The sequence below is a fragment of the Vulpes lagopus genome, chromosome 18 (assembly GCF_018345385.1).
Source record: "Vulpes lagopus strain Blue_001 chromosome 18, ASM1834538v1, whole genome shotgun sequence".
NCBI classification, from domain to species: Eukaryota; Metazoa; Chordata; class Mammalia; order Carnivora; family Canidae; genus Vulpes; species Vulpes lagopus.
The window spans coordinates 14621251-14648535 of record NC_054841.1 but is presented as its reverse complement, the minus strand read 5'-3'; the positions used below and the strand labels follow the sequence as shown (position 1 = coordinate 14648535).

Below are 27285 nucleotides of genomic sequence, written 5' to 3'. Positions count from 1 at the left end.
TCTGCACACTAGCTTGCACTCACAACCCTGCAAGGTAGATACTATCTATCATTGTCCCCATTTTACAGAGTAAAGGAAACTGAAGCACCGGGTGATCTGTCCCCAGCAATGAGGATTCAAACTCGGGCAGCCTGACACTAAAGCTAAAGCACTGCTGCACTGAGTCAGCTTGGCCCTGAGGCCTGCTAGAACTGAGTTGTGTGCAAAGAGCTATAGAAGCCAGAGCACAGCCAGTGGGAGAGGGATCAAGGGAGAAGATGGTATCTGAGCTGGGCTGAAAAATTTGCCAGGCTTATTAGAGGAGGAAGGGCATTCCAGCATGAGCAAAGGCCCAAAAGCTTCAAAGTGCACCTCCACTGTCCAGAGCAGTAAGGATAGATTACCCAGTGTGGCTGGAACCTGAGAGGGGTAGGAGGGGAAAGGAATTTGGACTTGATTCTAGAAGCGAAGGGGAGCCCTGAGGGTATTTCAACAAGGGAGCAGCCAGGTCAGATTTCTTTTAGCTGGATCTTGCTAATGGCCCCATGTTGAGCACACTGGCATTGGCGGGAGCTGGAGGCAGGGATGCAGGGTGGAGATGATGACGTCAGAACCTCCTTCCCGGCTGTGTGCCCCTACCCTCCTCTCCCATCTCCAGTATGGAGCACCTATAAACGCTCTGAACAAAGTAGAAAAAGTCAACCAAGAGTGAATGCTGCCTGGAACGGACGGATACGATACCCGCTTCTCCATCGCCAGCCCGGTAGCTTGCACCCCAGACCCAAAGGCTCCAGAAAGGAACGACGGCGGGGAAGGAAAGGGGCCTCACCTCGGCCTCCCGCGGGTTCCAGCCTCCTGCCGCGCCCTCACCCTACCCGCCATCCCCGGCACCCTCACCCCGACAGCTCCACCCGCACCCCCACCGCCGGCCTCCCTCCTCCAGCGCCAGGCGCCGCTGCAACCCCGCCGGCCGAGCTGTGCACGCCCAGCGCCAGCGCCCGGGAACCTGCCCGGGCTCCCGCGCCTCGGTGCGTCCCGCAACTCGGGTGCCCGCTCCTTGGAGCCCCGAGGCGCTCGGGTGGTGCCCCGGACGGCGGCCCGGCCAGGCGGGCCCTGACACCCTCACTCAGGCTACGCGCTTCGCAGTGTCTGCTTTTATTCCCCTGCACACAGAGCCCGCAGGGGCCGCGCCTCCCTCCCGGGGCTGAGGCTGTGACGGGGCGGGGCGGGGGTGCTGAGCCCGCCCTCGCCCGAGGGACCGCGGTCTGGGCGGAGGCGGGGGCGACGTCTTACTGCACGCCTTCCATCATCTTCAGGAACTCTGCGGGGATGGAGAGCGGAAGCGTGAGTCGCACGCACCCGCCCGGGCTCCCGCCCTGCGGACAAAGCCACGGACGGCCGCGTGGGAGCCGCGCCCCGCGCCCCGCGCCCCGCCCCGCGCCCCTCACCGTCGAAGTCGATGCGGCCGTCGTTGTTCTTGTCGCCGTCTTTCATCAGGGACTCAATCTCCTCGTCTGTCACGTGCTCCCCGGAGGCCCTGAAAATTTCAGCCAGCTCCTCCGCATCGATGTAGCCGTCTGCGTTCCTTGGGGCGAAGGGACAGGGTGTCAGGACAGGCGGGGGCGAGCCCCCCCCCCCGCCCGCGCCGCCTGGTCCAACGCACTCGCCCAGCCCAGCGCCTTCTCGGCTCCCCAGCCCTCAGTGCACCTGTCGAAGATGCGGAAACACTCGGCCAGCTCCTCCTCGCTCTTGCCCTTCGCATCCTCTTTCATCTGGCGCACCATCATGACCAAGAACTCCTCGAAGTCGATGGTGCCGCTGCCTGAGGCGAGCAGGTGGCGAGTGAGACTGAGCCCTGCAGGCCCACCCCGCCCGCCGCAGTCGCAGCCCCTGGAGGGCCACCTGCTCACCGTCCTCGTCCACCTCCTCGATGATGGCGTCCAGCTCCTCTTTGGTGGGGGTCTGGCCCAGCATCCTCATCACCGTGCCCAACTCCTTGACGCTAATGTCCCCGCCACCATCAGCGTCGAACATGTCGAAGGCAGCCTTGAACTCTGAGCGAGGCAGAGGACCGAGGTGGGCCTGGCTGGACTGTCAGCCTCACACCCTCCCTCCCACCCTGCCCAGCCCCCAGCACTGCCCAGCACACAGCCACCCGGCCCGCCCACCGGCACTCACCAGCGATCATCTCCTCGCTGAGGTAGGACCGGGCCTCCGCCTGCTGGTCCGTCTGCAGGAGACACAGAGTCAGCGAGCAGAAGCGGTGGCCCCAGAGCTCATTCTTGCCTTAACCCCCTTCTCTTCAACCCTTTTCTGTCAGTGCCCTTTGGTCTTCCAGAAGAACAGTTCCAAACTAACAACACCTTCTGCATGCTCCCGCAGCACCTGAACCCCAGTTTTGAAGAACAGGGAGGAAACACAGATTATGCCCAGGGTCTCCAAACCTGCTAATCAGATGTCAAGTCAGGAATCCCCCTTTCTAACCTTGGGCAAGTCCTTATTCTACTCTAGCTCTTCTCAGCTGCATTTCAAGAATGAAAAGATCAGAGATGTCAAAGGGTTTTGTAAAGTACCAGCACTATTCCAGCATCATTTTCCAGTGTCCCCTAGCTCCCAGTAGAGCCTGGTACTATAATAGGGGCTCAGTAAATGTTCTCAATAATGCAAGGCAGAGTCATTGAGCCCCAACTAAGCGTCAGGCCAGAGACTGGACACTGAGGCCAAGAAGACCCAGACACCCATCCCTTCCCTCCGACAACTTGTGGAGATGGAGATTTTAAGCTCCCTTCTTATCACTTAGCCATTGGAGTAAATCATAATCATGCTGGACAGAATATAATGGGGGCCTTGTGGAGGTGGAAATAAGATTTCAGGGGAAGCTATCTGGCCACATCCAAGCCAAGCCATCTGGCTATGGGACTTTGGACTGAGGCTGGCGGGGAGGAGGGGCTGAGGTGGCCAAGGCCTTCTTCGGCGGCCAGCTAGCCACTGCCCTCCTCCTTACCCTCCCCTCCTCCCTCCTCCTTGCCCATGCAGGAGGGCAGGCTATTTTTAGCCTGGCATGGGCAACAGCAGCTGTCCTGTGGGGTCTAGTTACCCCTTGAAGTGGGGAGGGGGACCTCAGGGGAAATGACCTCCCTCTCTGGGAGGCTGGGGTCTCTAACCTTGGTCTATCATCTTCTGCCCCTTCTCTCCCTCATAGCTCTTGGGATCCTGCACCTTAGCTGGCTTGAAGCTCTGCAGGCCTCCCTTCTTCTAGAGGACTCCTCTCACCGGCAGTAGGATGATTTGGCAAGACCTCCAGCTAGCTCACCCCTGCCACTGGCTTGCTAGGTGACTCACTCTGGCCCTCAGGGTCCCCACCTCCACCGTGAGGGAGACAAGCTAACATCCCCCTCACAGCTCTGTGGCCAACACTGCCAAAGCCTTAGGTCTGCAGGGAGTTGGCAATCCCAGAGCACCCAGCCCTCCCCTTCCTAGAGAAGTCCAAGGCCTTCTTCCCAGGCTTCCTCCTAGACATCTAGGCTCCAGGGGCCTACATGTTCCATCCTTAAACGTCCAATTACTGAACTACAGAGCACCCGGATCTGGCCTGGAAGAGGTCCAGAAGTGCTCCAGCAAGCAAAGGGATGAAGTTCCTTCTTGTCCTTACCATGGTTGCAAGTCACTGGGCCTCCCCTGCTTCAGGTCAGTCACCTCCTCAGCACTCCACCACCCAAAGATACTCTGGCCTGCTCCAGCACCTTGGATTTGTAGGGGCACCCTCTCCTCCCACCTCTCTGCTCCCCAGGACTAATTGCCCTGGCCAATCAGATCCTGGGGTCAGCGAGCACCTCCTCCTTTCCTCCCCCATCCCCATTCCAGAGTCCTGGCCCATTACCTAATTTAGCCAAGGGCCCTTGCAGAGAAATTTAAGCCTGTGAGCAGGTGGCAGGCCTTGACGTCCTAGATTCTTGGGAGAAGAACCCGCCCTGCTCCACTGCTTTAGGGAGCCCCTGCTCAAGAAACACGCTTGCTCCAAGATGGGTGAGGATAATCAGAATCCAGAAAAGTGAAGCAGCATGGCAGACAGGAAAGCGCACGAGCCTTGAAGTCTTAAACCCAAGACCCAATACTTTCTTTGCAAGCTGTGTACTCTTAGGCAGGTGACATGCCACTCTGAGCTTCAGTTTCTGAGCTTCAGTTTCCTTCTCTGTGAGGTGGAGATGGGGACAGTCATGACCTCCCCTCACAGAGAGACCAATGGGAAATGGGGCCCAGGTGTAAGTCGCCGAGCTTGTGCCTGCTCCATAGGGTTGGTGCTTGGCAAGTGGAATGTCCTGTCTGAACCATGCTAGAGGGCAGGGGAGGGGAGGAGGAGAGAATGACAGCCAGTCACTGAACCTCTAGGTTCACACTCCATGCTAAGCATTTTAACCATGTGATCTCACGTAGTCGTCATCTCATAGGGGAGAAGCTATTATTATTCCCTTTTTACTGGGGAGCTTTGTTAAATCACAAAGGTCTATAGTCATGTCAATGATTCTTATTATTCCTGAAGGGAAGTTGGGACAGCCAGGAGGGGACCTGTCCAAAGGAGAAATCTACAGATCCAGGAGATGGGTATGCATTTGGAAGAGAAATAAACATTGAGGGATGCCTGGGTGGCTCAGCAGCTGAGTGTCTGCCTTTGGCTCAGGGCATGATCCCAGTCTAGGGATGGAGTCCCACATTGGGCTCCCCACAGGGAGCCTACTTCTCTCTCTGCCTATGTCTCTGCCTCTCTCTCTCTCTGTATCTCTCTGAATAAGTACAATCTTTTAACTAATAAATAAACATTGAAAGCAGATCTTTCGAGTTTACCTGCTCCAGGGAAACGGTGTTTGTGATTCACTTTTTTTGAGGGAGAGGGGGACTGGGGGCAAGTTCTCTAGGTGGGTAAAGGGGCAGCAGGCCCTTTCCTAGAGCTCGGTGAAGAAGTCTGGAGCAGCTTGGCCGGCCATCTGGAGAGTGAAGGGATGGGCAGAGCAAGTCTAGTCCATAGTGAGCCCAACACCCAGGGTCTAGGCTGGGTGTTGGGGAGGTAGCCGAGGCTGTGGACAGCAGCTAAGTCAACAGAAAGAGCACTAAGGCAACTGAGCGCAGAGCCCAGGGCCAGTGAAAGGAGGCTGGATTCCAAGGAAAGGCAGATAGACAGTGGCAGCTGGGCTGCCATCTTCCTCTATTTATAGACATTCCCAAGAAAAGCTCAGTGGAGGCCAGGCAGGGCTACATAAGGCCTCCCCCTGCCAGGCAGAGGGCCAAGGGGCAGCGACACCAGGGGAGTCCAATTTGGATGTGAGCCTTGGAACCACAATGATTTCTTTGAAGCAGAGAGTTTGGAACCCTCCACAACCATTTGTTCATTAATTTGTTTTTGCATTTATTCAGAGAAATAGATAAGGTCCAGATTTATCTATTCCCTTTAACCTCCCAATCTCAATCCCCTTTCCTCCCCATCTTGCATGCTGCTCTGGTCTGGTCAAACTAAAATAGAGCTCCAAGCGCCACCCTTTAGAGCCTCCAGGTCTTTGTACATGCTGTTTGTTTTCTGCCAGTAACCCCCATCTTCTCTTCACCTGCCTACATCCCTGTCATCTTTCTCAACTTGAACATCACTTCCTTGTGGTGCCTGGCTAGCTCAGTCGGTAGAGCATGCAACCCTTGATCTTATATATAAACTCTTATATATATACTTATATAAACTCTTGTCATGAGTTTATATATAGAGATAGATATAAAATATATATATTTAAAAGGGCACCTGGCTGGCTCAGTCAGTGGAGCATGGGACCCTTGATCTCCAGGTCATAAGTTCGAGCCCCACGTTGGGTGTAGAGCTTACTTGAAAAAGAAAAATACAAATCAAAAATAACATCACTTCTTTCGGGATCCCTCCTCCCCTACACAGGCCAAAGGAGTCCAAGGCAGTCTTCAGTCATAGCCCTGAGCATGCCACATGACATGACCTGTTCTGAGTTCCATGGACCAAAGATTGTTAGTTGTTCATCACTGCATTCCCCAGTACCCAGCACTTGGCACTTAGCAAGCACTCAATAAATATCATGTTCTTTTATATGAATAACTGAACTGAGTGGCATCTGGTTATGAGGAGGAACTTCCTAACCATCATGGTTGGATAATAACAGGAATGAGAAGCACTGGGAGATAATGAGTTTCCTGTTACTGAATGTGTGCAACCAGGAACTTAATGACCATCTCTAGGGACAGTTTTAGGGAGATATTATACAGAATCCAGGACAATGGAGAGAATATAAGACATCAGGAGAACTAGTTCTCGTCCTGTTTGTATGACCCAAGGCAGGTCCCTTCCTCTCACTGAGCTGCAAACTTCCCATCTGTAAAACAGAAGTACCAGACCAGATTTCTGACAACCCATGGTTTTGTCTTTTATACCCAGATTTGTGAGACATATGCCAAAATACAAGTTAATATTCTTGTTTGCTGTTCAGTAAATGAGTGAGTATTGAATAAATTAAGGAATGACGTGTGTCTTTTTTGCCCCAATGTCCTACGCTAAGTGGAATGAAAATTAGCTAGAGCCTTGAAATTACATGGCATGTGGCCATAAACCCCAGCTCCCCTATTTCCTTGCTCTGGATTTTTGGGAAAGTCAATTTGCCTCTTCATCCTGAAAAAGGACCATTGTTATCCAATAATAGCTCCCTCCCCAAGATGTGTGAGATGTCACCCTATGTAAAGTGCCTAGAACAGGGTGTAGGAGTCAAACCTCAAAACTGAGAGCCCTGCCTCTTCTGCACATAGTGGAGCAGGGAGTGTGTTGTGTTTTCCATTCAAAGCTACTTTCCCCCACCTGTCTCTCCTGTGCCATTCAAAAAGGGTAGTAGGAAGGATTGTCAGAGAGATTTTATTTGTTCAGTTGTATAACAAACAATATCTGCCCTGCTAGGGACTGATCACGAGGCCTTTTGACAGGAAGTGACAATTAATTCTTTCTGACCTACTCCTGCCCTCCCGATAAAAGGTAAAACACAGCCCTTCAGGGAAGTTGCTGAGATTACCAGGCCTTCTGTATCAGAAAAGAACAGAATGAGGAACTCATAGCTGCAAGACCCCACACTCAAACCTCTGGCAAGCTGTGTGACTCTGGGCAAATAACTCTGCCTTTCTGGATCTCACTTCCCCGTTTATTACTTCCTATGTGTGAGGCTCAAATGAGATTTTAAGAATCTGTGAACACTGTAGAAACAATAATCGCTACGTGACTGATGGATATGTCAGCCCCAGGTCTGCGCCAGGCACTGGATCAGAGTCCTTCCAAGAACTAATTACAAAATTAGTACTAGTTTGAAATGTTCCCGTTTCACACAGGAGAAAAACCAGGTTCGAAGTCAGACTCCATCCAACTCGGAGAGCATGTCTTCCCTTGGCCTCAATTTTTTTCACCGGAGTGATGGGCCTCCCGCTGTCGCCTGACTTTGGAAAGTTGGGAGTGTTGGATGGATGGAGACCGCGGGACAGATTGGGGCCCGCCGGGGCAGGCCGGGTCTTCGGGATGGGTGGGAGGATTCACCGAGGCTGGGAGCCCCTGCGGATTGGGTACGATCCCGCAGGAGGGCTGGGGTTCGCCCAGGCCTACCCAGGATTCCCAAGTCCCTCCCGGAGCGAAGGGCCCGGGATTCCCGGGAGGCTCCGGGGAGCGGGCGGGGCCGGGGGCGGGGCGGCGGCAGGAAGCGGCCGGAGCGGCGCTGGGAGCGGCCTGGGCCCGGCGAAGCCCGGCCGGCCTCGGTAAGCTGCCGGGGCTGCAGCCCGGCCCCCGGGGTACCGTGCGCCCCTGAGCGCAGGAGGGAGAGACGCGCGAGCGGGCGAAAGAGACGAGGGGAGCCTCCCGGCCTCTCCCGGGAAGAGCGCGGCCCTAAGTCCGCGCGGGGAGGGGGGGCGGCGACGCCCGCGGCCCGCGGGACCCCCAACGGGCTGGGGCGGGGCCTCCGCGGCGCCCCTCCCCCCGCCGCCTGGGCCCCGCCCCTCCTCCCCGCGCGGGGCCCCGGGTCTCCCTCCGGCCCCCGCCCAGGACCCAGCGTGGCGCGCTCCCCCCAGGGTGCCATGGCCTCGCGGCTCCTGCACCGGCTGCGGCACGCCCTGGCCGGCGACAACCCGGGGGAGGCGGCGGCCGGCCCGGAGGCCGAGCAGTTCCCGGAGAGCTCGGAGCTGGAGGACGACGACGCCGAGGGCCTGTCCTCCCGCCTCAGCGGCACCCTCAGCTTCACCAGCGCCGAGGACGAAGAGGACGAGGACGACGAGGACGACGGGGAGGTTGGCCCCGACCCCCTGCCCTCCGGGGACGGGGCATCGGGAGAAGATGCAGGCGAGTTCCCGAAGACAGAGGCGGGAACCCTGGGGCTCATTAGGCCTCCACCCTGTTCCCCAGCCACCTCTTGGCTGTGTGACCTTGAGAGAGTCCCAACACCTCTCTGAGCCAAGTTTTCCCTCGTGTCAAATGGGGTAAATCACTCCCACCTCGAGGTTGCTGCGGGCATTAAACGTACAGGGTCTGGGATACAAATCGTAATAATGTGCTTGCCATGTTTTGCGGGATGGAGGTATTTAGAGCCTACTATCTGCCAGGCAATGTTTTGGCACCTGGCCCCTCTCTGGCCCTCAGTTTCCATTTATGTCAAATGGAAATAAAGCCTATCTCACCTGTTGGGAGGATGAGGGTGGGCATCATACACAGTTTATGTCTAACTCAGCCCAGGCCCACTGATGTGACTGGTCGTGTGCTCATGCAGAACGGAGCCCCCCACCTGATGGGCAGCGGGGCAGTCAGCCCCTGGCAAGGCAGTTGCAGGATTTCTGGAAGAAGTCCCGGAACACCTTGGTACCCCAGCGTCTGCTCTTCGAGGTGACCAGCGCCAACGTGGTCAAGGACCCACCCTCCAAGTACGTGGTGAGTGAGGGCCCAGGAACTCCTGGGCTGTGAGTCTAAGTCTGGCTAAGAGAAAGGGAGGAAAGACTCCCAACTTCCTGCAGCGGTGGGGGCTGTGGGGCGTGGCTATATAGTTATAAATGGTCATCTCATTTTAGAAATGGGGAAACTGAGGCCAGAAAGGGGATGTAACTTGATCAAGTCCTTAGGCAAATGACTTAGCTTTCTGAGGGATTATGGACCTGCCCCCATCCTGGTTTTGAGACTAAGAACTGGTGTGTGTGCCCCACCCCCACCCCAGATTTTGCAAACCCTAGCAAAATACAAGATATACAGAAAAGAATATTATGTGGGTCAGACCTGAGACCCAAGTTGCATTGGTTAGTGGCTAAAACGGGTTTTCGATCCAGACCTTGATTCAAACTCTACTTTTTCCCAGCTGTTTGACCTGGGGTGAGATGTGTAACCTTGGTGACCCTCTTTCCTCATTTCAGCCGTGAGGATAAAGCAGAGAATTGTTGCAGAAATTAAATGAGACAGAGATGCCCGGGTGGCTCAGCAGTTTAGCACTGCCTTTGGCTCAGGGCATGATCCTGAGTGCCAGGATTAAGTTCCACATCGGGCTCCCAGCATGGAGCCTGCTTCTCTCTCTACCTGTGTCTCTGCCTCTCTCTGTATCTCTCATGAATGAATAAATAAAATCCTTAAAAAAAAAAAAAAAATGAGATAGTGCAGAGAGAGCCCTTAGCACTGTGCCTGGCGTTACGAAGTGCTTGATAAAATGGTAGCTCCATTATTCTGACTTAACTTTGGCTTGAAAATGTCTGGCATCTAGGACCTGTTGTGGCCTCCTTACAGCCCAGGTGAATCAGTCCCCAGGCACCCACAGTGTACACAGTAATCTTGTTCTGATGGCTAGATTTAGGGGGTAGGTGGGGTTGGGATGAAGAGCAGTGTGGGGGAGGGCCTTGGAGTCTAGTTTTCCTTGCCATGGCATGGGAGAATGAGGTCTGCCAGTCCTAAAACCCAGCCTGACCTGGCCAGTCCTGGCAGACTCAGACTTCCTTCATCTTCACCACCCTCCTCCATTTCTGACTCAGCAGGAAAGGGGCCTGGAGCCCTGTCCCACATCTGGGCCTCTCCATTCCTTTCTGCTGCTGTTAGTAAACGAGGGCCACGCCCATGGGGTGACTGCTCCAATTTGAGCAGGGATTGACTCAGATGATCTAGTCTTAAGTGGCAAGAGTCCCAGCCAGGCGTCATGCACAGGAAAGGGACCCTGAGGAACAGCCGAGCAGCAGGGAAGTATGGGGTGAATCTGGGAAGAGAATGACAAGATAGAGCAGGAGGGCCAGATATGCTCTGGCCCATGTCTGGGGAGCAAGTCCCCTCCTCTGTCCAATGGGACCCTAAATTCCCCATTTAACTTTTCCTGGGGGTAGAAAGCCCAGGCTGTGGAATTAAGCAGGCCTGGGTTTGAATCCCAGCTGGACTATTTCCCAGCTGTGACTTAGAGGACATCTTTGAGCTCTTTGTCCCTCGTGAAGCCCACTTCCTCTGCTGTCAAACAGAGGCAGGGACTCCTTACTTACTGTGCTTCATAGTTAAGTGCCCAGCACAGCACATCATGGCACAGGGCAGGTGCTCAGTTAATGGAGCTACTGTTATTATTTTCTATCTTGGCAGAACATTACAAAGGTCAGATGATAATGGATATAAAATGTTTCCTTTCTGACCAAAACTTAAAAATAAAAGTAAAAGCTACATGAATATAAGGGGTCATTTTAGACAATGCTTCCTGAAGTATATTTTGCAGGAAACTGGTTTCCTGGAATGTTAATAACTGTTTCTTAAAAAAAAAAAAAAAAAAAAAAAAAATGAAGCCACTATGTTTTGGGAATGCAGAATTGAATGAGGGTAAAATAAATTTCTTAAAGACGGGGATCCCTGGGTGGCGCAGCGGTTTAGCGCCTGCCTTTGGCCCAGGGCGCGGTCCTGGAGACCCGGGATCGAATCCCACATCGGACTCCCGGTGCATGGATCCTGCTTCTCCCTCTGCCTGTCTCTGCCTCTCTCTCTCTCTGTGACTGTAATAAATAAATAAATAAAAATAAAAAAAAAATTTCTTAAAGATTAAACTTTTTAATCCTTGATTTTTTTTAAGATTTTATTTATTTATTCATGAGACACACAGAGAGGGAGAGAAGCAGAGACACAGTCAGAGGGAGTAGCAGGCTCCATGCAAGGATCCCGATGCGGGACTCGATCCTGGGACTCCAGGATCACACCCTGGGCCGAAGGCAGGCATTAAACTGCTGAGCCATCCAGGGATCCCCAACCCTTGATATTAATGTACTTTGAGAGAAGCAAAGAATAGACCAGAGGTGGCTAGAATATTGGTGGTTTCAAAGAACAAATTTGAGAGAGAGAAGTCTGGGTTTGATGTTAGCATGCCTTCACCATATCATGCCTCACTAACCTTCCTTTTTAAACCTGGTGGGTCAACATTATTACAGAGTAATCTATACTCCGGTGCTCAGACCTCGGGGAAGCTTCATGGTCATCTTGATCAGCGTTTCTCAAACATCAGTCATTTCAGTGCCACCTTCATGATTCCTATCCTAGCTAAATACTACTTGTATCATCCCTTGCTTACCATTTTTCTTTAAGTCCATCTATTTTTTTTCATAAGTTTAAAAGACTTTAAAGCACTACTGTGTGTGGAAAGCCTTGCTTGCCAGAAAAAGAACCATAAAAATTAATTGATTAAATCCAATAAAAGCAGTGAAAATGAAAACTCATTTTTTTTTTTTGAAAACTCATTAAAACCCTGCATGAATGCTGTTGCCTGAAGGCCCAGACCTGAGATTTGTTTCCTAGCTCTTTTTTCTTTTTTAAGATTTTATGTATTTATTCATGAGAGGCAGAGAGAGAGAGAGAGAGAGAGAGAGAGAGAGGCAGAGACACAGGCAGAAGGAGAAGCAGGCTCCATGCAGGGAGCCCAACGTGGGACTTGATTCCGGGTCTCCAGGATCAGACCCTGGGCTGAAGGTGGCGCTAAACTGCTGAGCCACCCGGGCTGCCCCTGTTTTCTGGCTCTTTTCTGAAAGTGGAGATGAGAAGTGTTGGAGAAGTGCATTTTAAAAACCAAACTGAGAGCTTCTCAGCCTGTAGTCAGGATCCAAAGAGAATTAGGGGGGAGTCACCTCCTGTCTCTGATTCAGTATTACTCCAGCACATACCACCTAAAATCTCAGGACCAACATCTACTTATATTTTCTAAGTATCCCTCATGTGAGTGGACACTGACCTAGGCCAATGTTTCATTCACTAGAGAGGAAAGGAGACCCAAGGGGGTACTGCTTTGCAGATGACACATCGAGAGGGAACAGCTGACCAGGGGTTAGGACCTGAGCCCAGGTCCCGATGTCCTCTTCACAGTGATAGCTACTGGGGCTATCTGAAGACCTCTCCTCTGGTCTGGTTTGGAATAACCTGGGTCTGGATGTGGGGGCTCTGTGTCCAGAGTGGAACAAAGTCCCAAGCTGGTCTTGAAGGCTGGTTCAGAGGCCCAGGAGATCAGCCTGGGTTCCAGCTCGCAACTGGTTTACCAGAGGGGCTGTCAGAAGAGCAAACTACCCGATCAGAAGGGAGTGCTCCCTGGAAGGGGCAAAAAGGGCTGGCAGCTCCAGGCACTGAAGCTCATCTCTGTCTTTCTCTCCCTGTGCTGCCTTGGGCGTGGGTCGTTTCAGACGAGCCTCAGGTAAGATGAAGCTGGGCTACCTGGCTGCTGCCCCTGCAGCTCCCACCCTCCCGGGCCCAGTCTCTGGAGCAAAGGGAAGAAGTGGGTGAACACAGTTTGAGGTGTGGGTGTGGGGAGGGAAGGGGCGCATAGACAACTCACACCTCTCCTGACCCCACCCTCCCCACAGCTCTACACCCTCGCCGTGATGGGTCCAGGGCCACCTAGTCGCCAGCCGGCCCAGATCTCTCGCCGCTACTCGGACTTTGAGCGGTTGCACCGAAACCTGCAGCGACAGTTCCGGGGCCCCATGGCTGCCATCTCGTTCCCCCGGAAGCGCCTGCGCCGGAACTTTACCGCAGAGACCATTGCCCGCCGCAGCCGGGCCTTCGAGCAGTTTCTGAGCCACCTGCAGGCAGTGCCTGAGCTGCGCCAGGCCCCAGACCTGCAGGACTTCTTTGTGCTGCCTGAGCTGCGGCGGGCACAAAGCCTCACCTGCACCGGCCTCTATCACGAGGCTCTCGCACTCTGGGCCAACGCCTGGCAGCTGCAAACCCAGCTGGGCACCCCCTTGGGCCCTGACCGCCCTCTGCTGACCCTGGCTGGGCTGGCCGTGTGCCACCAGGAGCTGGAGGACCCTGGGGAGGCCCGGGCGTGCTGCGAGAGAGCCTTGCAACTGCTGGGGGACAAGAACCCCCACCCTCTGTTGGCACCCTTTCTGGAGGCCCATGTGCGGCTCTCCTGGCGCCTTGGCCTGGACAAGCGCCAATCTGAGGCCCGGCTCCAGGCCCTGCAGGAGGCGGGCCTGACCCCCACACCACCTCCCAGTCTCAAAGAATTGCTCATCAAGGAAGTACTGGACTGACCTTGCCTAGACTTCAGGCCACTGTGGGGAGAGGCACTGCCCAAGGACAGGGGGCTGGTGGGCAGTGAGGATGGCAGCTGGGAAGCTGGGGGTGGGGTGCTGGGAACCCCTAGAAGTCCTATGGAGAATCTGTAGTAGACCAAGGAAACCTGTTCTTTCTGTTGAGCTGGACTCAGGACAAGCTTCAGCTGGGGTTGCCCTGGGATGGTGCAGGGAGGAAGTCTGCTGCAGCTTATGAACGCCTGGGGACTAGGCCCCAGGGTAGGTCAGTGTTCCCTCTTCCTTGGCCAGAGGGCCAGGGATTCTGCCTCCAGAGTCCTGGAGTAGGGCTGCGGTCTGGCCCGGGGGAATTAAAGGCCGGCAGCTCCAGTGGTACTAGTCTCTTTATTGGGTTTGCGGACAGAAGGCCCAGCCCTCGACTGTAGGAAGTTGGGGGGAGAGGGGGAATCCTTGAAGCCCTAGGCCGAGCTGGTCCCTCTGGCTACAGCTTGCTCTTTGAGGCCCAGGGCTTCACTCGGATCACACCCTCCTGGGCACAGGACACAGCCAGGACGCCATCCCGACGCCACAGCCGCCCTTGGACCAGCCCCCGGGAGCCACCTGTGGGTGAGGAGAAGGGTGAGAAGAGCCTTCTCTCTCCTTCACAGCACAGCCAACATGCTCCTTGAAAACTGTCCAGCCCATCTGGCTGCCCCATACAAGGGCACACCAAGTGTTGTGGCTTCTCCCAACTCTAAGTGGCCCTTTATGAGCCTAGTATGGATTGTCCCTGGGGGTAACTCCTGTGGGAACCTCACTTGACAGTTTAAAAGCACTTTCACATATCCACTGGCTTCCTCAAAAAGCTCACAGGGGGAAGAATTCTGAGGGCAGTCTGGGGTCAGAAGCTTGGCTAAATAGATCCACCCCACCCTGGCCACTTGTGGTAGGAAACCTGGCAGTTCCCTAATAAATCAAACCGGGGCCTCCAGGGTGGTAATTCACCAAAAATACCCCTATCTTCACCCCCACCAGGAAAAAGGGGGTTGGGGAGAGCCTGGGGCCATCACATCTGGCCTCCCTCCCTCCCTGCCTGGAGGCTCCCTTGCTAGCCTTGGGCCTGAGTAGAAGCCACTGGTCCCCCTGATGCAGAGTAGAGCTTAGTTCTCCTAGTAGCCAAGGGAAGCAGGCCTCAGCCCATTTTCCAGATGAAGACACTGAACTCCATAGAGCCTCAGGTACTCGGCTATGAGGAGTTGGCCAAACCCGACTCTATGTGTCCTAACTCCCAAGTTTGCTGATCCTGTGTGGTGACGCTATTGGTGCTGGAGAGTTCCCCTTCCCCTGAGGAGAGAATCCCTTTCGTTCTGTTCCTGTTTTACAGAGCAAGGCCTTTTTTCATTTGAAATGTACTTCCCAGGAGAGGAGCCCAGGGCTCTGAGACTAGACTGTGATGAACTAGTCTGGGCTTCTCTGTGCACTAACAAGCAGCCAAGTGGCGGAACCCTTAGAGACTACGGAGGACCCTGACCCCCACCCAGGGTGGTTAATCAACACTATTGCTCAGGGACCTGCTTAAAAATAGTTTCCTGGATTTCATCCAAGACCTGCTGAGTCAGAATCTTGGGGGTGAAATCTGAGAATCTATTTTGAAAAAGCTCCCCCAACTGGCAATCTGATGTGCCACCAGGTTCAGATACCACAGCTCTAGGGGTACCTAGAATAAATAAAAACAAGTACGGGACCCTATTTGTTTAGATGGAGAAACAGGCTAAGAGAAAAGCTGGGACTTTCCCAGGATCACACAGAATCTGAAGTGCTTCTGGGACCAGAACTGGGTCTCTCATCCTCCCTGCATATTAGAGAAATGAAGCTGACCCCTTTCAAGCCTCACACTGTTTTGAAGATAAGAATGCCAGAGCCTAGGGGGGCAGGATCGGATAAAGCAGGCTTCCTGCCCTCCCCCCACCTCAATCCCTTGTCCCATGTGGCCCTGTACTCACCAGCCCAGGGGCTCTCACACTCATAGAGCATCCAGTGGTCAGCTCGGAAGGGAGTGTGGAACCACATGGAGTGGTCCAAAGAGACCATGAAGTGCACCTTGTACTGCCACTGGTGAGGCAGCAGTGCTGTGCCCAGGAAGGCGTAGTCCGAGATGTAGGCAGCCACGCAGCAGTGCATCTTCATGTCGCCCTCCCCTGCAACATGTGCCTGTCCCGTCAGCCCTGCACTCCTGGGCTTTATAGCTCAGGACCTGCAGAGAGGCGGGCCTAGAGGGGCTGCCATGCACAGATGTGTAGACTGCATAAGGGCACCTGGCCCCAGGTATATGAGCCAGGTAACAAAGGAGGTAGGGAGGGGCAGAGGGCAGGGGTAGGTGAGGACTGAATTCCAGTCTCCCCTCCCTAAGTCTCCCACACTCCGCCCCCTAAGGGGTGTCTTCCAGCTTGCACAGAGCTACCATAAGGTTAGCAGGGGTCCTGGAGAATCTCGGCAAAGCGCCTTGCTTCCCCAGAAAGGGCCTACATTAAGGTTAATATAGTCACCTCCCCTTTATCCTCGCATAAGTGGCCAAGAGAAGCCAACTTCTCCATCACGCCAACAAGGAAACAGGCCCAGAGAGGGGAAGTAACATGCTCAATGCCACACAGAGCATATGAGGTCCAGGCCTAGTCCCTGAAGTGTTTTCTTCTAGTCCTTGGGGTCCTCTTACCAATGTAGCCCCGGGCTCGCACCCAGAACATCTGCTTAGGCTCCATGCTCTGCAGCTGGCTCAGGGTAGGCGGGTTTACTGGCTTGATCTCAATGGGCACCTCCTTGGCAGCAATTCGGTTCAGTCCTACTCGGTACTTCTCTTGGAGGTTGGGGTCCCTGAAAGTAAAGGGAAAAGGGAGACCCTCTCTGAGCTGCTTCTGTGGCCCCTTCCTTTCTCCATGGGGGCTCCTGACTTTTCCCCACAGCTCCCCTTCCATCCAACAGGCAGAAGAGCATAGTGTCTGAATCCTTTCTTTGCTGCGTATAAGCGCTGTGAACTTAAGTTTGTAACCTCCCTGAACCTATCTTCCCATCTGCAGAATGTAGGTAATGACAGCAACCTATCTAACATTGCAGGGTGGCAAGGTGGACCCCGTAAGAGGCACTGCCCTAAGCATTTCACATGTTGTGACTACCTCATCATAACAACCCTGTGAGACAATGCCACCATCATCATCCCCATCTGATAATTGAACTGAACTAAGCACTGGGGAGTCCAAGGAGCTTGCTCAGGAAGTTGAGAAAGCAGGATGTGGACCCAAGTGGTCTGGTTCCATGGTTCAAGCTTTTACCCACTTCGCTATTCACAACTTTCAGGAAGCAGGCTGCACAACTTGGAGCCTCGGACTGGCCTACCTAATCCTCAGCAATTGGGAAGACTGTGTTCCCGGTAGGAGAAGCCCATCTCCAGGGAAGCCCCTCCACCCAGTAGCAACCACTCCGAGTGCTCTTCACCAGGGTTTCCATTTTCACCCCCACCCTCTAGGGCACTGTCCTGCAGACCTTATGTGACGATGGCATGTTCTGTACCTGCACTGTCCACTCTGCTAGCTGCAAGCCACATGTGGCTACTGAATGCTTGAAGTGTGGCTAGTGTGACCGACAGAATTGTTGATTCTATTGAATGTTACTTTAATATAGCCACATGTGGCTAGTGGCTTCCTTGGATAGCACAGCTCTCTATTTAGGGACCTTTAAGAATGATGTCCTCCAAAAAAAAAAAAAAAAGAATGATGTCCTCCTTTCATCTCAGCAAACATTTTTAGCTCTGAGGAGACCAGCAGACCAGGCTCTGTGCTTATTCCTCTCTAATGGTAGTGGTATAACTAAAATTCACTGAGCTGTCACAAAGCGATTTATTGTCTTTTACCTCACTTAATCCTCATAGCAGCTTTATGAGGTAGGAATTACAATTAGCACCCTTTTATAACCGTGAACAGAGGCTCAGAGTGGGAAAGCAAGTTGCTCAACCTCACACAGCCAGCAGAAAGAGTCTAGATTTGAACCCAGGCCTTTACCAAATGATCAAACCCACATCTATCCCATCAATACTCTGCTGCCTCCCCAGCATGCAGCACACGACAGGGGAGCTCTCCTTATGATACAGCTGTGAGGTAGCCAGGACAAACATAGCCAGTCCCAATTTTTAGACAAAGAACCAGGTCTCTGACAGGCTGGGAAGTTGGGCAAAGTCACACAGCAGCAGGTGAGTACTAACAGAGGCACAGACCTAGCCAGAACCCATGTGTCGTCCTGTGTCAGGACCCAGAGCTCTTTTCACTGCCCCAGAATTTTTCCAACTTTATTAGCTATGATCCAAGAAAGGAATATGCTTCACCAGGTGATACTGAAAATATTTAACACACACTAAAGAAAAGGTAGCAGGGACTGTCACTCTCTGCCAGGTATTACCTCCTAGGCTGCTGGACCATGAGTGATTTCCAAAGGAGGAGAGGGATCACTCAAGCCCTGGAGAGGTATGGTACCATGTGATTAGAGAAGTATTTCAAAATTTTAACAACCAGGAAAGTTGCGATAGTACCCGAACTGGCTGAATCATACACTCTGCCTTTATAGCCTTACCTGACACACTTGCCTGTGCCCCATACTTACACCAGAGAGACACCCAACGGAAACTCAAGTTTTACAGAAGGGGTCTTACCCTTAAGGCACACAATACGCTCCAGTATCTGTGTTTTGTTTTGTTTTGTTTTGTTTTTTAAATACCAGTCAAGACCCACTAAAGGATTCTATGACCTACTCACAGATGACAACTGCAGTTGTCCCAGAGCCTCGGGGTCTCTTACCTTAAATACTGGTCGATGAGGGCCTCATGGTCAAGCAGCTGTTCGGGCGGGGGCACATTGGGCATGGAAAACTGGTGCTGTGCAGGGCTGGGCTGAGTCTGCTGGAAGGAGGCCTGGCAGATGAAGATGGGCTTGCCGTGCTGCACAGCCTTCACAGAGCGCACTGAGAAGCTCGTCCCTGTTCGCGTCCGCTCCACCTGGTACAGCACCGGCACTTTTGGGTCCCCTGCGGAGAACACAAGTGACACAGTGAATCCTAGGAAGCCACCAGAGGAGCAGTCATCGTCACCATGGCAGGACAGTCACCTCTGCTACCTGGATTCTGTTCCTTTTCGGCCCAGTAGTCCCTAACTGAGGCCTGCGAGGGCCTGGGGACTAGGGGTACAACAAGTACCAGCACCTGTCACTGGGCACTCCAGCACAAGTGGAGCTCCTCTCAACAGCACAGAACACAGGGACATTGCCATGTTCCCTGCATTTGCATACTGTCCCTGCCGCTCACTGGCTGTGTGGTCTTGGAAAAAGAAATCTCTGAGCGCTTTACCCATCTGTAAGATAGGGATCATCAGTGCTTGTACTTCTCAGTGTTTTAAGGAGAATTAAATCAGTCATAGTTGCAAAGCATTTAAAATAGTGTCCAGCACACAGTAAGTGCTCTATGTGTTTGTTAAAGAAAATAAGTCATCCCAGCTTTTGTCTTGCTTCCATCTGTGACTGGGGGATCTTGTCATGAGTCCAGGACTATTCTTTAGATCAGAGGTCAGCAACTCTGGCCTGCTATCTTCTTCTTCTTCTTCTTTTTTTTTTTTGGAACAAGCAAAAGCTATTTCTTCAGAGTTTAGTATAGCAAGGGAGTCAGTTACCATCACTTATGTCTGGCAGAAACTCAAAGGCAGGCAAAGGAGTGGAAATTATTGTGAAAAAAAAAAAGATTCACACTATACCACAACTGGAGGCTGTTGGCATGAGGAATCTGTAGGGAAGCTAATTAGAAGCAGGGCACCCTATATAATTGGAGAGGTATGCATATTTGGCTTTCTCTGGTTGGTTCTAAGTTGGAAGTGGGGACAAGAATTAGAGAAGCTATTAGCTTTTAAACAAGTCTTTGGTGTTTGGGGCTGATTATTACAGGGGCTATGCTCTGGCTTCCTGGACTGGTTGCTAGGGATGGTGGCCTGACTTCCTACAAGTCTGACATGTAGACAGTGGATTGGCTTCCTGTGCTGCTTGCTGCCAACTACGGATGAGTTCTATCTTTTTTTAAAGATTTATTTAGGGGCACCTGGTAGCTCAGTCAGTTAAGCAATTGCTTTTGGCTCAGGTCATGGTCCCAGACTCCTGGGACCCTGTTCAGTGGGGAGTCCGCTTCTCCCTCTCCCTCTGCCTGCCACTCCCCCTGCTTGTGCTCTCTTATGGTCTCTGATAAATCAAATCTTTTTTAAAAAAGCTTTATTGGGCAGGCCGGGTGGCTCAGCAGTTTATCACCACCTTCAATCCAGGTCGTGATCCTAGAGACCCGGGATGGAATCCCATGTCAGGCTTCCTGCATGGAGCCTGCTTCTCCTTCTGCCTGCGTCTCTGCCTCTCTCTCTGTCTCTCATGAATAAGTAAATAAAATCTTTAAAAAATAATAATAAAATAAAATAAATAAAAAAGAATTATTGGGCAGCCCAGGTGGCTCAGCAGTTTAGCGCCACCTTCAGCCCAGGGCGTGATCCTGGAGACCTGGGATCGAGTCCCATGTCCGGCTCCCTGCATGGAGCCAGCTTCTCCCTCTGCCTGTGTCTCTGCCTCTCTCTCCCTCTCTCCGTGTCTCTCTCATGAATGAATAAATAAAATCTTTTTTAAAAATAAAAAATAAAAATAAATAAAAAGATTTATTTATTTATTGGTGGAGAAAATCTTCAAGCAGACTCCACACTGAGCACAGAGCCCAACATGGGGCTCAATATCATGATCTCACGACCCATGATATCATGACCTGAGCCGAAACAGTCGGATGCTCAAACAACTGAGCCGACTGAGCCTCCCAGGCACCCCAGAGTTCTCTTTTTATATATGGCCTAGCCATCATTTGTCTCTTCATTCTCTCAGGAAAAACCATTGTCAGTTACTTTGTCCTAGATGCGAACAGCAGTCACTCGGCCCTTCTCTCTTGGGTGTCTGCAACCCCAGTGTAGTATGGAAGTCACTGGCTCTGCATTGAGGCCTATTAGTTAGTCCTCAACAAACTGGTCTGGAGGGTTTTGGGGAAGAGAGAGTCTCCTTGCTGTCCCTGAAGTCCTTCAGTGTCTCTCTGATTCGGGCCGATGTTGGAGAACTCTGACACCTTGGCAGTGAGACATCTTGGGGATGATTTTCAATATTCAGACAAAGAAGCAGATCTCCAGAGGTGTTGCTTCCTCCACCATCATCCAAATGAGGAGCACACCAGGCACTAGAGGCTCATTCAACAGCAATATACATCACCATCTGAAGCTGGTTGGTTTGCTCAGCAGCCTGCTGGCTGGCAGTGCCAAAGGGGCATTTTTATCAGAATGGGTATTCTTTAAGGTTGAAGGCCTTTAGGAAGGGCTTCCCAAAAGTCTAGATCCTAGAAATAGCTACATATGCAGTCTGATTTCAGGAGCTGGAAAGGAACCCTCCTTTCCCTACCAGCAAACTTAAAAAAGGAGAAGAAAAAAAAAAAAAGGCTCTAATCCAATCCTTAGGCTGTAGCTAAAACATAGTACTTCCAGTTACTTACTAGTGATTTACTTTTCAGTGTGAATGAATTCCAGACCTGTTTTTGGCCACTGTTATTGGAACAGAGTAGATAGGCCCTGGAATATATTGAAGGAAGGGGACAAATGATTGTGGAGTGACTACTGGGTACCAGGTGGCATTAAAAACTAGAGCAGGTTGGGGTGCCTGGGTGGCTCCGTCAGTTAAGCATATAGCTGGATTTCAGCTCAGATCACGATCTCAAGGTTGTGATAGAGACCCCTTCTCCCACTGCACTGAGCTCCATACTCAGCAGCGAGCCTGCTTAAGAATTCCCCTCTGGGGGGCAGCCGGGGTGGCTCAGCGGTTTAGGGCCACCTTCAGCCCAGGGTGTGATCCTGGAGTTCCGGGACCAAGTCCCACGTCAGGCTCCCAGCATGGAGCCTGCTTCTCCCTCTGCCTGTGTCTCTGCCTCTTTCTCTTTCTCTCTCTCTCTCTCTGTCTCTCATGAATAAATAAAATCTTAAAAAAAAAAGAATTCCCTTCTGCATACCCCACCAACACAGTCACTCCCTAAAATAAATAAATCTTAAAAAAAAAAAAAGACACTAAGGCAAGTTTTCTCCAGTGGGTCTCACAATAGCTATGCAAAGTAAGTTTTATCTCCATTGAACAGATGAGGAAACTGATGCTATTAATAACATTTTCCTGACTACACATAAGCCCATTTACATATTGTCTGTTGTTGCTTTTGCCCTAAAAAATCTGAAAAAAATTTTTTTTTCAAGAAGGCTCCATGCTGGTATTATGCTGAGTGAAATAAGTCAATTGGAGAAGGACAAACATTATATGGTCTCATTCATTTGGGGAATATAAAAAATAATGAAAGGGAATAAAGGGAAAAGGAGAAAAAATAAGTGGGAAATATCAGAAAGGGAGACAGAACAGGAAAGACTCCTAACTCTGGGAAACGAACTAGGGGTGGTGGAAGGGGAGGCGGGCGGGAGGTGGGGGTGACTGGGTGGTGGGCACTGAGGTGGGCACCTGACGGGATGAGCACTGGGTGTTATTCTGTATGTTGACAAACTGAACACCAATAAAAATAAATTCATTAAAAAAAAAAAAGAAGAAGGCTCCATGTCCAACATGGGGCTTGAACTCATGACCCTGAGATCAAGTGTCATATGCTCCATGGACTGAGCCAGCCAGGTGCTCCAACACATTAAATATTTTTTTATCTGGCCCTTTACAGAATAATGTTTGATGATTCAACTCTAGATTTGCCAACCTCTAAACCTATGCCAAGTCAGATGACTCCTGTACTACATTTTTCTATGTCTTTAGAGAAATACCTTAAAAAAAAAAAAATTGAACTATCATTTTATCCAGGATTTTTAAAAAAAGAATTGATATATGATAAATAGCCAAGGATAACAACCCCTACCCCAGCATCAAGCTGTCTTGCAACCTTTCAAGAAGCAGGTAAGGACACAAATGATTGGTGATTATTCTGAAATAGTAGTGTGGGCATGTCTCATTTCATGCTGCTCCTGGATGGAGACTTTCCAAGGAAAAAGATCCTTCCCCCAGAACCTGGTAGCTCTCCCCTGGTTTGAAATTAATTATCTCCCAAGACTGAAAGAGAATAGCAAAGGGGGGAGGACAGAGTATGGAGCTTGAAGAAACACACACTCAGGTTTAAATCCTGGCTCTGCCTCCCTGAACACTGTGGGAGCTGGTTACATAACCTCTTCCGGTCCCTATTTCCTTAGAGGTGGAATGGTGGCAGGCAGGCATGCCCACCCCTCATGTTTACTTAGAAGGACCAAACAAGGGACACCTGGGTGGCTCAGTGGTTGAGCAGACATCTGCCTGAATGTGTTCCTGGGGTCCCAGGGTTCTGGGATTGAGTTCCACATTGGGCTCCCCGCAGGGAGCCTGCTTCTCCCTCTGTCTATATCTCTGCCTCTCTGTGTGCCTCTCATAAATAAATAAATAAAATCTTTAAAAAAAAAAAAAGGAGCAAACAAGATAAGGTACATAGCTATTCTCTTTATCATGCAAATTTTACTTATTCCTATAAGCTCCTCATCAAAAAATAGTTCTCATTTATGGAAAACCAGCAATAGTCCAGGGCCTGCACTAGATACTTTACCTGAGAAGACCCAGAATTCTTTCAGAAACAAAAGAAAGAAGCCCATTCAGAGGGATCAGGTAATGCCCCCGTTGCCACAAAACAAAACAAAACTATCTCACTGGGCTAAAGGATTACTGTATCAAAGGCCTAGCCCTTTTGGAGCTTACAATTAAACTGAAGAAGAGTCCATCTGCTCCCAGCTAGCATAAAGGTAAGAATGGGGCTGACCCCACAGTAAGTATTCAAATACTTTACAGAAATGATTGTCAGGGGGGCACCTGGGTGGCTCAGCGGTTGAGCGTCTGCCTTTGGCTCAGAGCCTGATCCCCGATTCCCAGGATCGAGTCCCACATTGGGCTTCCTGCATGGAGCCTGCTTCTCCTCCCTCTGCCTGTGTCTCTGCCTCTCTCGTGAATAAATAAATAGAATCTTTAAAAAAAAAAAAAAAAAGAAAGAAATGATTGTCAGGGAGTGACAGGCAACACCAGGATAGTGGGTAGTAGCATGGGTATGCAGTATGAATAAAAGGGTACGCTATTATAACTACACTTGTAAAATAAAGGGGAAAACCTCGCTATTGTTTTCTTAATATAAATCACATATTGTAAAATTCCATAGATTCTTCTCAGCTGATGGGACTGTGCAGAAGAATTGGAAGCATCTGCCTTAGGAGTGAGGAGAAGGGAGGGAAAGTGAGATTTTTATGTTTCTCAAAAGAAAGCATGGGTTTTAAAGGATTGCTCTCTCGTTCCTTTATTTGATTCCAGAGCTACAAGCAGCTGTATGGATCTGGGGCTAGGCTCCTCTCCTTCTCCATTCTTCAGGTGGGAGGAACCAAGCCTGGAAGAGATGGGGGATGGAGGTGGGGGTGGTAACTACTCAAGATGGCTTGGTGAGTTAGTGGCAAAGCTGAAACCAGACCCAAGGTTTCTTGATTCGCACACTGGTGCTCTCTTCTCCAAGCCAAGCTGCCTACTGCTGAACTCCTAGCACAAGTGACAGCATCTCTCTGAGGATCCAGTACAGTGCTTGGAACCAAAAGGTGTGTGAAGAATGAACAAAAAACCTGCAGGGAGTAGTTAAGCAACAGAGTCTTCTGTCATTCCATGCCAGATAACAAGTCATGTGGAAAACAAAAGCAAAAGAAAAAATTAATTTCCTTACTACTTACAACCCACTGACAAGTCCTTGAAACAGGTAGAGTGATCCTCCTCTAGAGACTCAGCTGCCTCCAGGTTAGTACTTTGCTAAGGGCAAGAGGCAATCTTAGCTTAACATTACCCTGACCCCGCAGTATCCTGGAAGTCTTCTTTAGACACGTAGAAATTCCTTTGGAAACTTCCTTTATCTCTACCATATTGGCATGCTGCATGTTGGCAATCACCCAAGCATATGGCCCACCAATACACATCTGAAGGGTCTCATGACTCAGGCTTTTTAAGACAGGAATAAATGACCTTTTCCTAACAATAGCTAGCCCCCTCAAGGTCCTGGAAACCTGACTTCTAAAATACCTTGGAGACTTGTGCTGTCCCTAACCCCCACCCAACTTGAAAGTATATAGTCATTTGTCACAATCCCAGTACAGCCTTTTCTGCCCAGAAGTCCTGTTCTCGTGCTCTAGTAAGACCACCTTCTTAGGGAAGCCTGGGTGGCTCAGTTAGTTAAGCATCCACTCTTGATTTTGGCTCAGATCATGATCTCAGGATGCTCAGCAGGAAGTCTGCTTGAGATTCTCCCTCTCCCTCCTGCTCTCCTCCCCCCACTCTCTTTCTAAAAATAAATAAATCTTTAAAAACAAACAGACAGGGACACCTGGGTGGCTCAGTGGTTGAGCATCTGCCTTTGGCTCAGGCTGGATCTAGTCCCACATCAGATTCCCCGCAAGGGGCCTGCTTCGCCCTCTGCCTATGTCTCTGCCTCTCTCTCTCTGTGTCTCATGAATGAATAAATAAAATCTTTTTTAAGAAATAATAAAAATAAAAACAAACAAACAAAATCATCTTTTTACACCAAACACATCTCAAGAATTCTTTCTTGATCATTTGCTCTGCCACCAACATTTCTTCAACAAGCACTCAGTGATCTCATCAGTGTGAAGTCCAACACTCCTCTGGGCCCCAGACCTTGCTTCTCTCTAGGTTTCCCTGAGGGGAATCAACTGTCTCACTCTCCCCTCCCCCACCGCCCTTCCTCCCTCTTCCAGCCCATCAGCCCCCCAAGTCCAGGAACAAGTGGCTGCTGGGCCCTCAGGGTTGGGTTTGGGTATAAAGAGGGGATAGTTTACCTGTCCGTACAAAGTAACAGTGCAGAGAGTGCACATGGACGTCTTCACTCACAGACTTGGCTGCAGCCACCAGGGCCTGGCCCACAATCTGACCCCCAAACAGCCGCTGGGTTGTGGGTACCCAGTAATGTCTTCCTCTGTGGAGAGAGGGGAAAGCAGGAAATACTTGGGCCAAATCCTGCAACCATCCTATAGGGCAAGACCTCTCAACCTTATTGACGTCTGGGATCCTTCTGAAATCTGGTGAAAGCCATGGACCCTTCTCCCAGGCAAATACCCTTACTCTGCATACAGCATACATATAACTTTAGTGCCTTCAAGACTGCCCAACCCTTCTGTAGGCTTCAGTTAAAGATAAGGAACCAGGTCTCTTCTTTTACCCAAAGAGAACAGGGATCAGAGAGGGAAAGTGACTTGAGTGAGGTCAGTCAACTTAAACATTGCCAGTCCTGAGCAGTGTCTGCGTCTTCTGCCCCCAAGTCCAGTGTTTCTTTCACTGCCGATTCCAGGATAAAGCAGAAGCCTCTCAAGGCCATAAGGGGACCAAGATGATCCCCAAGACCTGAGGGCAGACTGCGTTCAGGCCTGCCACTTGGGCCTCTCAACTTTAGCCCAGTTCTTCCAAGAACTACAAAGGGTCCTAGAACTCAAAGGGTCCTCAGGCTTTAAGGCCAACCCTCTAGCGCACAGATGAGGAAATGAGGCCCTGGAACTCCAGCTTCCTACCACTGAGGCCAGCTCAGCTCCAACCTAGGTTAGCATTTAAAAAAAATATAATGCATTCCAAGTAGCCCCTCCAGGAAGTCATTTGTAATTCATTAAGTGGGGGGGGAAGTGAAACTCTAACATTTAAGATTGCCTCTGAAAAGCCAGTAGGAACCCTGACGGCCAAAACTATTAAATCCCTAGCTGCAGAAAAGCATTTAAGTGGTATCTGGAGGGAAACTGGCTCAGATCTTAGGGCAATGAGGTACTAGATCCAAGTGGTGGAAGGTGCGAGGTACGTAAAAGGAAAGAACAGTGAATATGCAAGAAGCTGCTTCTAAATTTTCAACCGGATCAGCTGCGTGCATTTAAGTGACCACCCCTTATGGGCTGGCCCCTAGGGACAGGACTCCTCCAGAGAGCCTGCTGAGAAGGCCGGCTCAAGCCACCACTTCATCTGCCCGGATGGCTAGCGCCTCCTAGTGGCGGGGCTGAGCAGACCTGGCGCGCACTGGAGGAAGCTGGGGCAGCGAGGCCAGCGAGGCCAGCCAGGTCTGTCAGGGACCAGTTCTCTCCCAGTCGCGGCAGAGCCTGCATCCTGCACAGAGCCCATCCCCGTCCGGGGGGCTATGAGCAGGAGGCAACGCGGTGGCTGCAGTCGAGGTCGGAAGTCTCTGTCCCAATGTGCGGGGTGGCGGGGGGGAGGGGTGCGAGCCAGATGCAGCCGGCTACCTGAACAGATCCACGTCTAGCGGCTCGAGGTTGAGCACGCTGGTAACCAGGACGCTGCGGAGGTCCCCGGAGGGATCGCCGCCGCCCTGCTCATCCTCGGGAGCCTGCCGGGACGACATGGGGCTCACGTGCAGCCGGCCAGAACACCGCGCTGAGCGGACACGAGGAGACCCGCACTGAACGCCGACCTTCTTCCGGCAGCTTGCTCCAGTAACAGGAAATCGCCTCAAGGCCCCCCGCCCAAGAAAGAGGGGTCCAAGTTATGATTGGTCGGCGCTCCTGTCAGTCTTCGCGAGAGGCGGGCTATCTTTCTCTAGCGATTGGAGAAAATGAGTGCCAGTCTGGGGATACCGTGTGTGATTGGATGTAACTGTGAGGGGGCGGAACCC

General features: G+C 51.5%; 3 protein-coding genes across 9 annotated transcripts; 1 reads left to right on the top strand and 2 right to left on the bottom strand.

Annotated features, from left to right (window-relative positions):
- Positions 1–1118: 1118 nt before the first annotated feature.
- TNNC2 (troponin C2, fast skeletal type) lies at positions 1119–3742 on the bottom strand. The gene is made up of 6 exons (XM_041733039.1): positions 3632–3742; positions 2158–2209; positions 1890–2033; positions 1687–1801; positions 1428–1564; positions 1119–1300 (listed from the first exon to the last, which is right to left on the bottom strand). Exons 1-6 carry the CDS (start codon positions 3632–3634, stop codon positions 1269–1271), a joined length of 483 nt encoding a protein of 160 aa, XP_041588973.1. The 5' UTR covers positions 3635–3742; the 3' UTR covers positions 1119–1268.
- A 3196-nt stretch (positions 3743–6938) lies between these two features.
- Positions 6939–13881, top strand: SNX21 (sorting nexin family member 21). 7 transcript variants are annotated; one of them, XM_041733009.1, is made up of 4 exons: positions 6941–8344; positions 8769–8919; positions 12658–12668; positions 12838–13018. In XM_041733009.1, the coding sequence occupies exons 1-4, from the start codon at positions 7483–7485 to the stop codon at positions 12873–12875; spliced, it is 1062 nt and encodes a 353-aa protein (XP_041588943.1). In that variant the 5' UTR covers positions 6941–7482; the 3' UTR covers positions 12876–13018. The 7 variants fall into 7 exon arrangements, with proteins under 7 accessions (XP_041588942.1, XP_041588941.1, XP_041588943.1 ...); XM_041733010.1 differs by having other exon boundaries at positions 6942–8344; positions 8769–8926; positions 12838–12998; XM_041733006.1 differs by lacking the exon at positions 12658–12668 and having other exon boundaries at positions 6948–7767; positions 8077–8344; positions 8769–8926; positions 12838–13881.
- ACOT8 (acyl-CoA thioesterase 8) lies at positions 13878–27119 on the bottom strand. Its single transcript, XM_041733024.1, has 6 exons — positions 26897–27119; positions 25460–25596; positions 18333–18558; positions 16205–16362; positions 15495–15689; positions 13878–14112 (listed from the first exon to the last, which is right to left on the bottom strand). The coding sequence occupies exons 1-6, from the start codon at positions 27013–27015 to the stop codon at positions 13994–13996; spliced, it is 954 nt and encodes a 317-aa protein (XP_041588958.1). The 5' UTR covers positions 27016–27119; the 3' UTR covers positions 13878–13993.
- Positions 27120–27285: the final 166 nt, after the last annotated feature.

What these genes read in the sequence shown, in the direction of transcription:
- TNNC2 (XM_041733039.1), bottom strand. An exon ending in CAGCGAGGAGATGATCGCTG is followed by an intron (nt 2,034 to 2,157) that starts GTGAGTGCCGGT and finishes TGCCTCGCTCAG; the next exon opens with AGTTCAAGGCTGCCTTCGAC. An exon ending in CGAGGAGGTGGACGAGGACG is followed by an intron (nt 1,802 to 1,889) that starts GTGAGCAGGTGG and finishes TGCTCGCCTCAG; the next exon opens with GCAGCGGCACCATCGACTTC.
- SNX21 (XM_041733005.1), top strand. Translation starts at nt 7,483, where the DNA reads ATGGAGACCGCGGGACAGATTGGGGCCCGCCGGGGCAGGCCGGGTCTT. An exon ending in GGCATCGGGAGAAGATGCAG is followed by an intron (nt 8,345 to 8,768) that starts GCGAGTTCCCGA and finishes GTGCTCATGCAG; the next exon opens with AACGGAGCCCCCCACCTGAT. An exon ending in ACCCACCCTCCAAGTACGTG is followed by an intron (nt 8,927 to 12,837) that starts GTGAGTGAGGGC and finishes CCCTCCCCACAG; the next exon opens with CTCTACACCCTCGCCGTGAT.
- ACOT8 (XM_041733024.1), bottom strand. Translation starts at nt 27,015, where the DNA reads ATGTCGTCCCGGCAGGCTCCCGAGGATGAGCAGGGCGGCGGCGATCCC. An exon ending in CTAGACGTGGATCTGTTCAG is followed by an intron (nt 25,597 to 26,896) that starts GTAGCCGGCTGC and finishes CTCTCTCCACAG; the next exon opens with AGGAAGACATTACTGGGTAC. An exon ending in CTGTTACTTTGTACGGACAG is followed by an intron (nt 18,559 to 25,459) that starts GTAAACTATCCC and finishes TGTTCTCCGCAG; the next exon opens with GGGACCCAAAAGTGCCGGTG.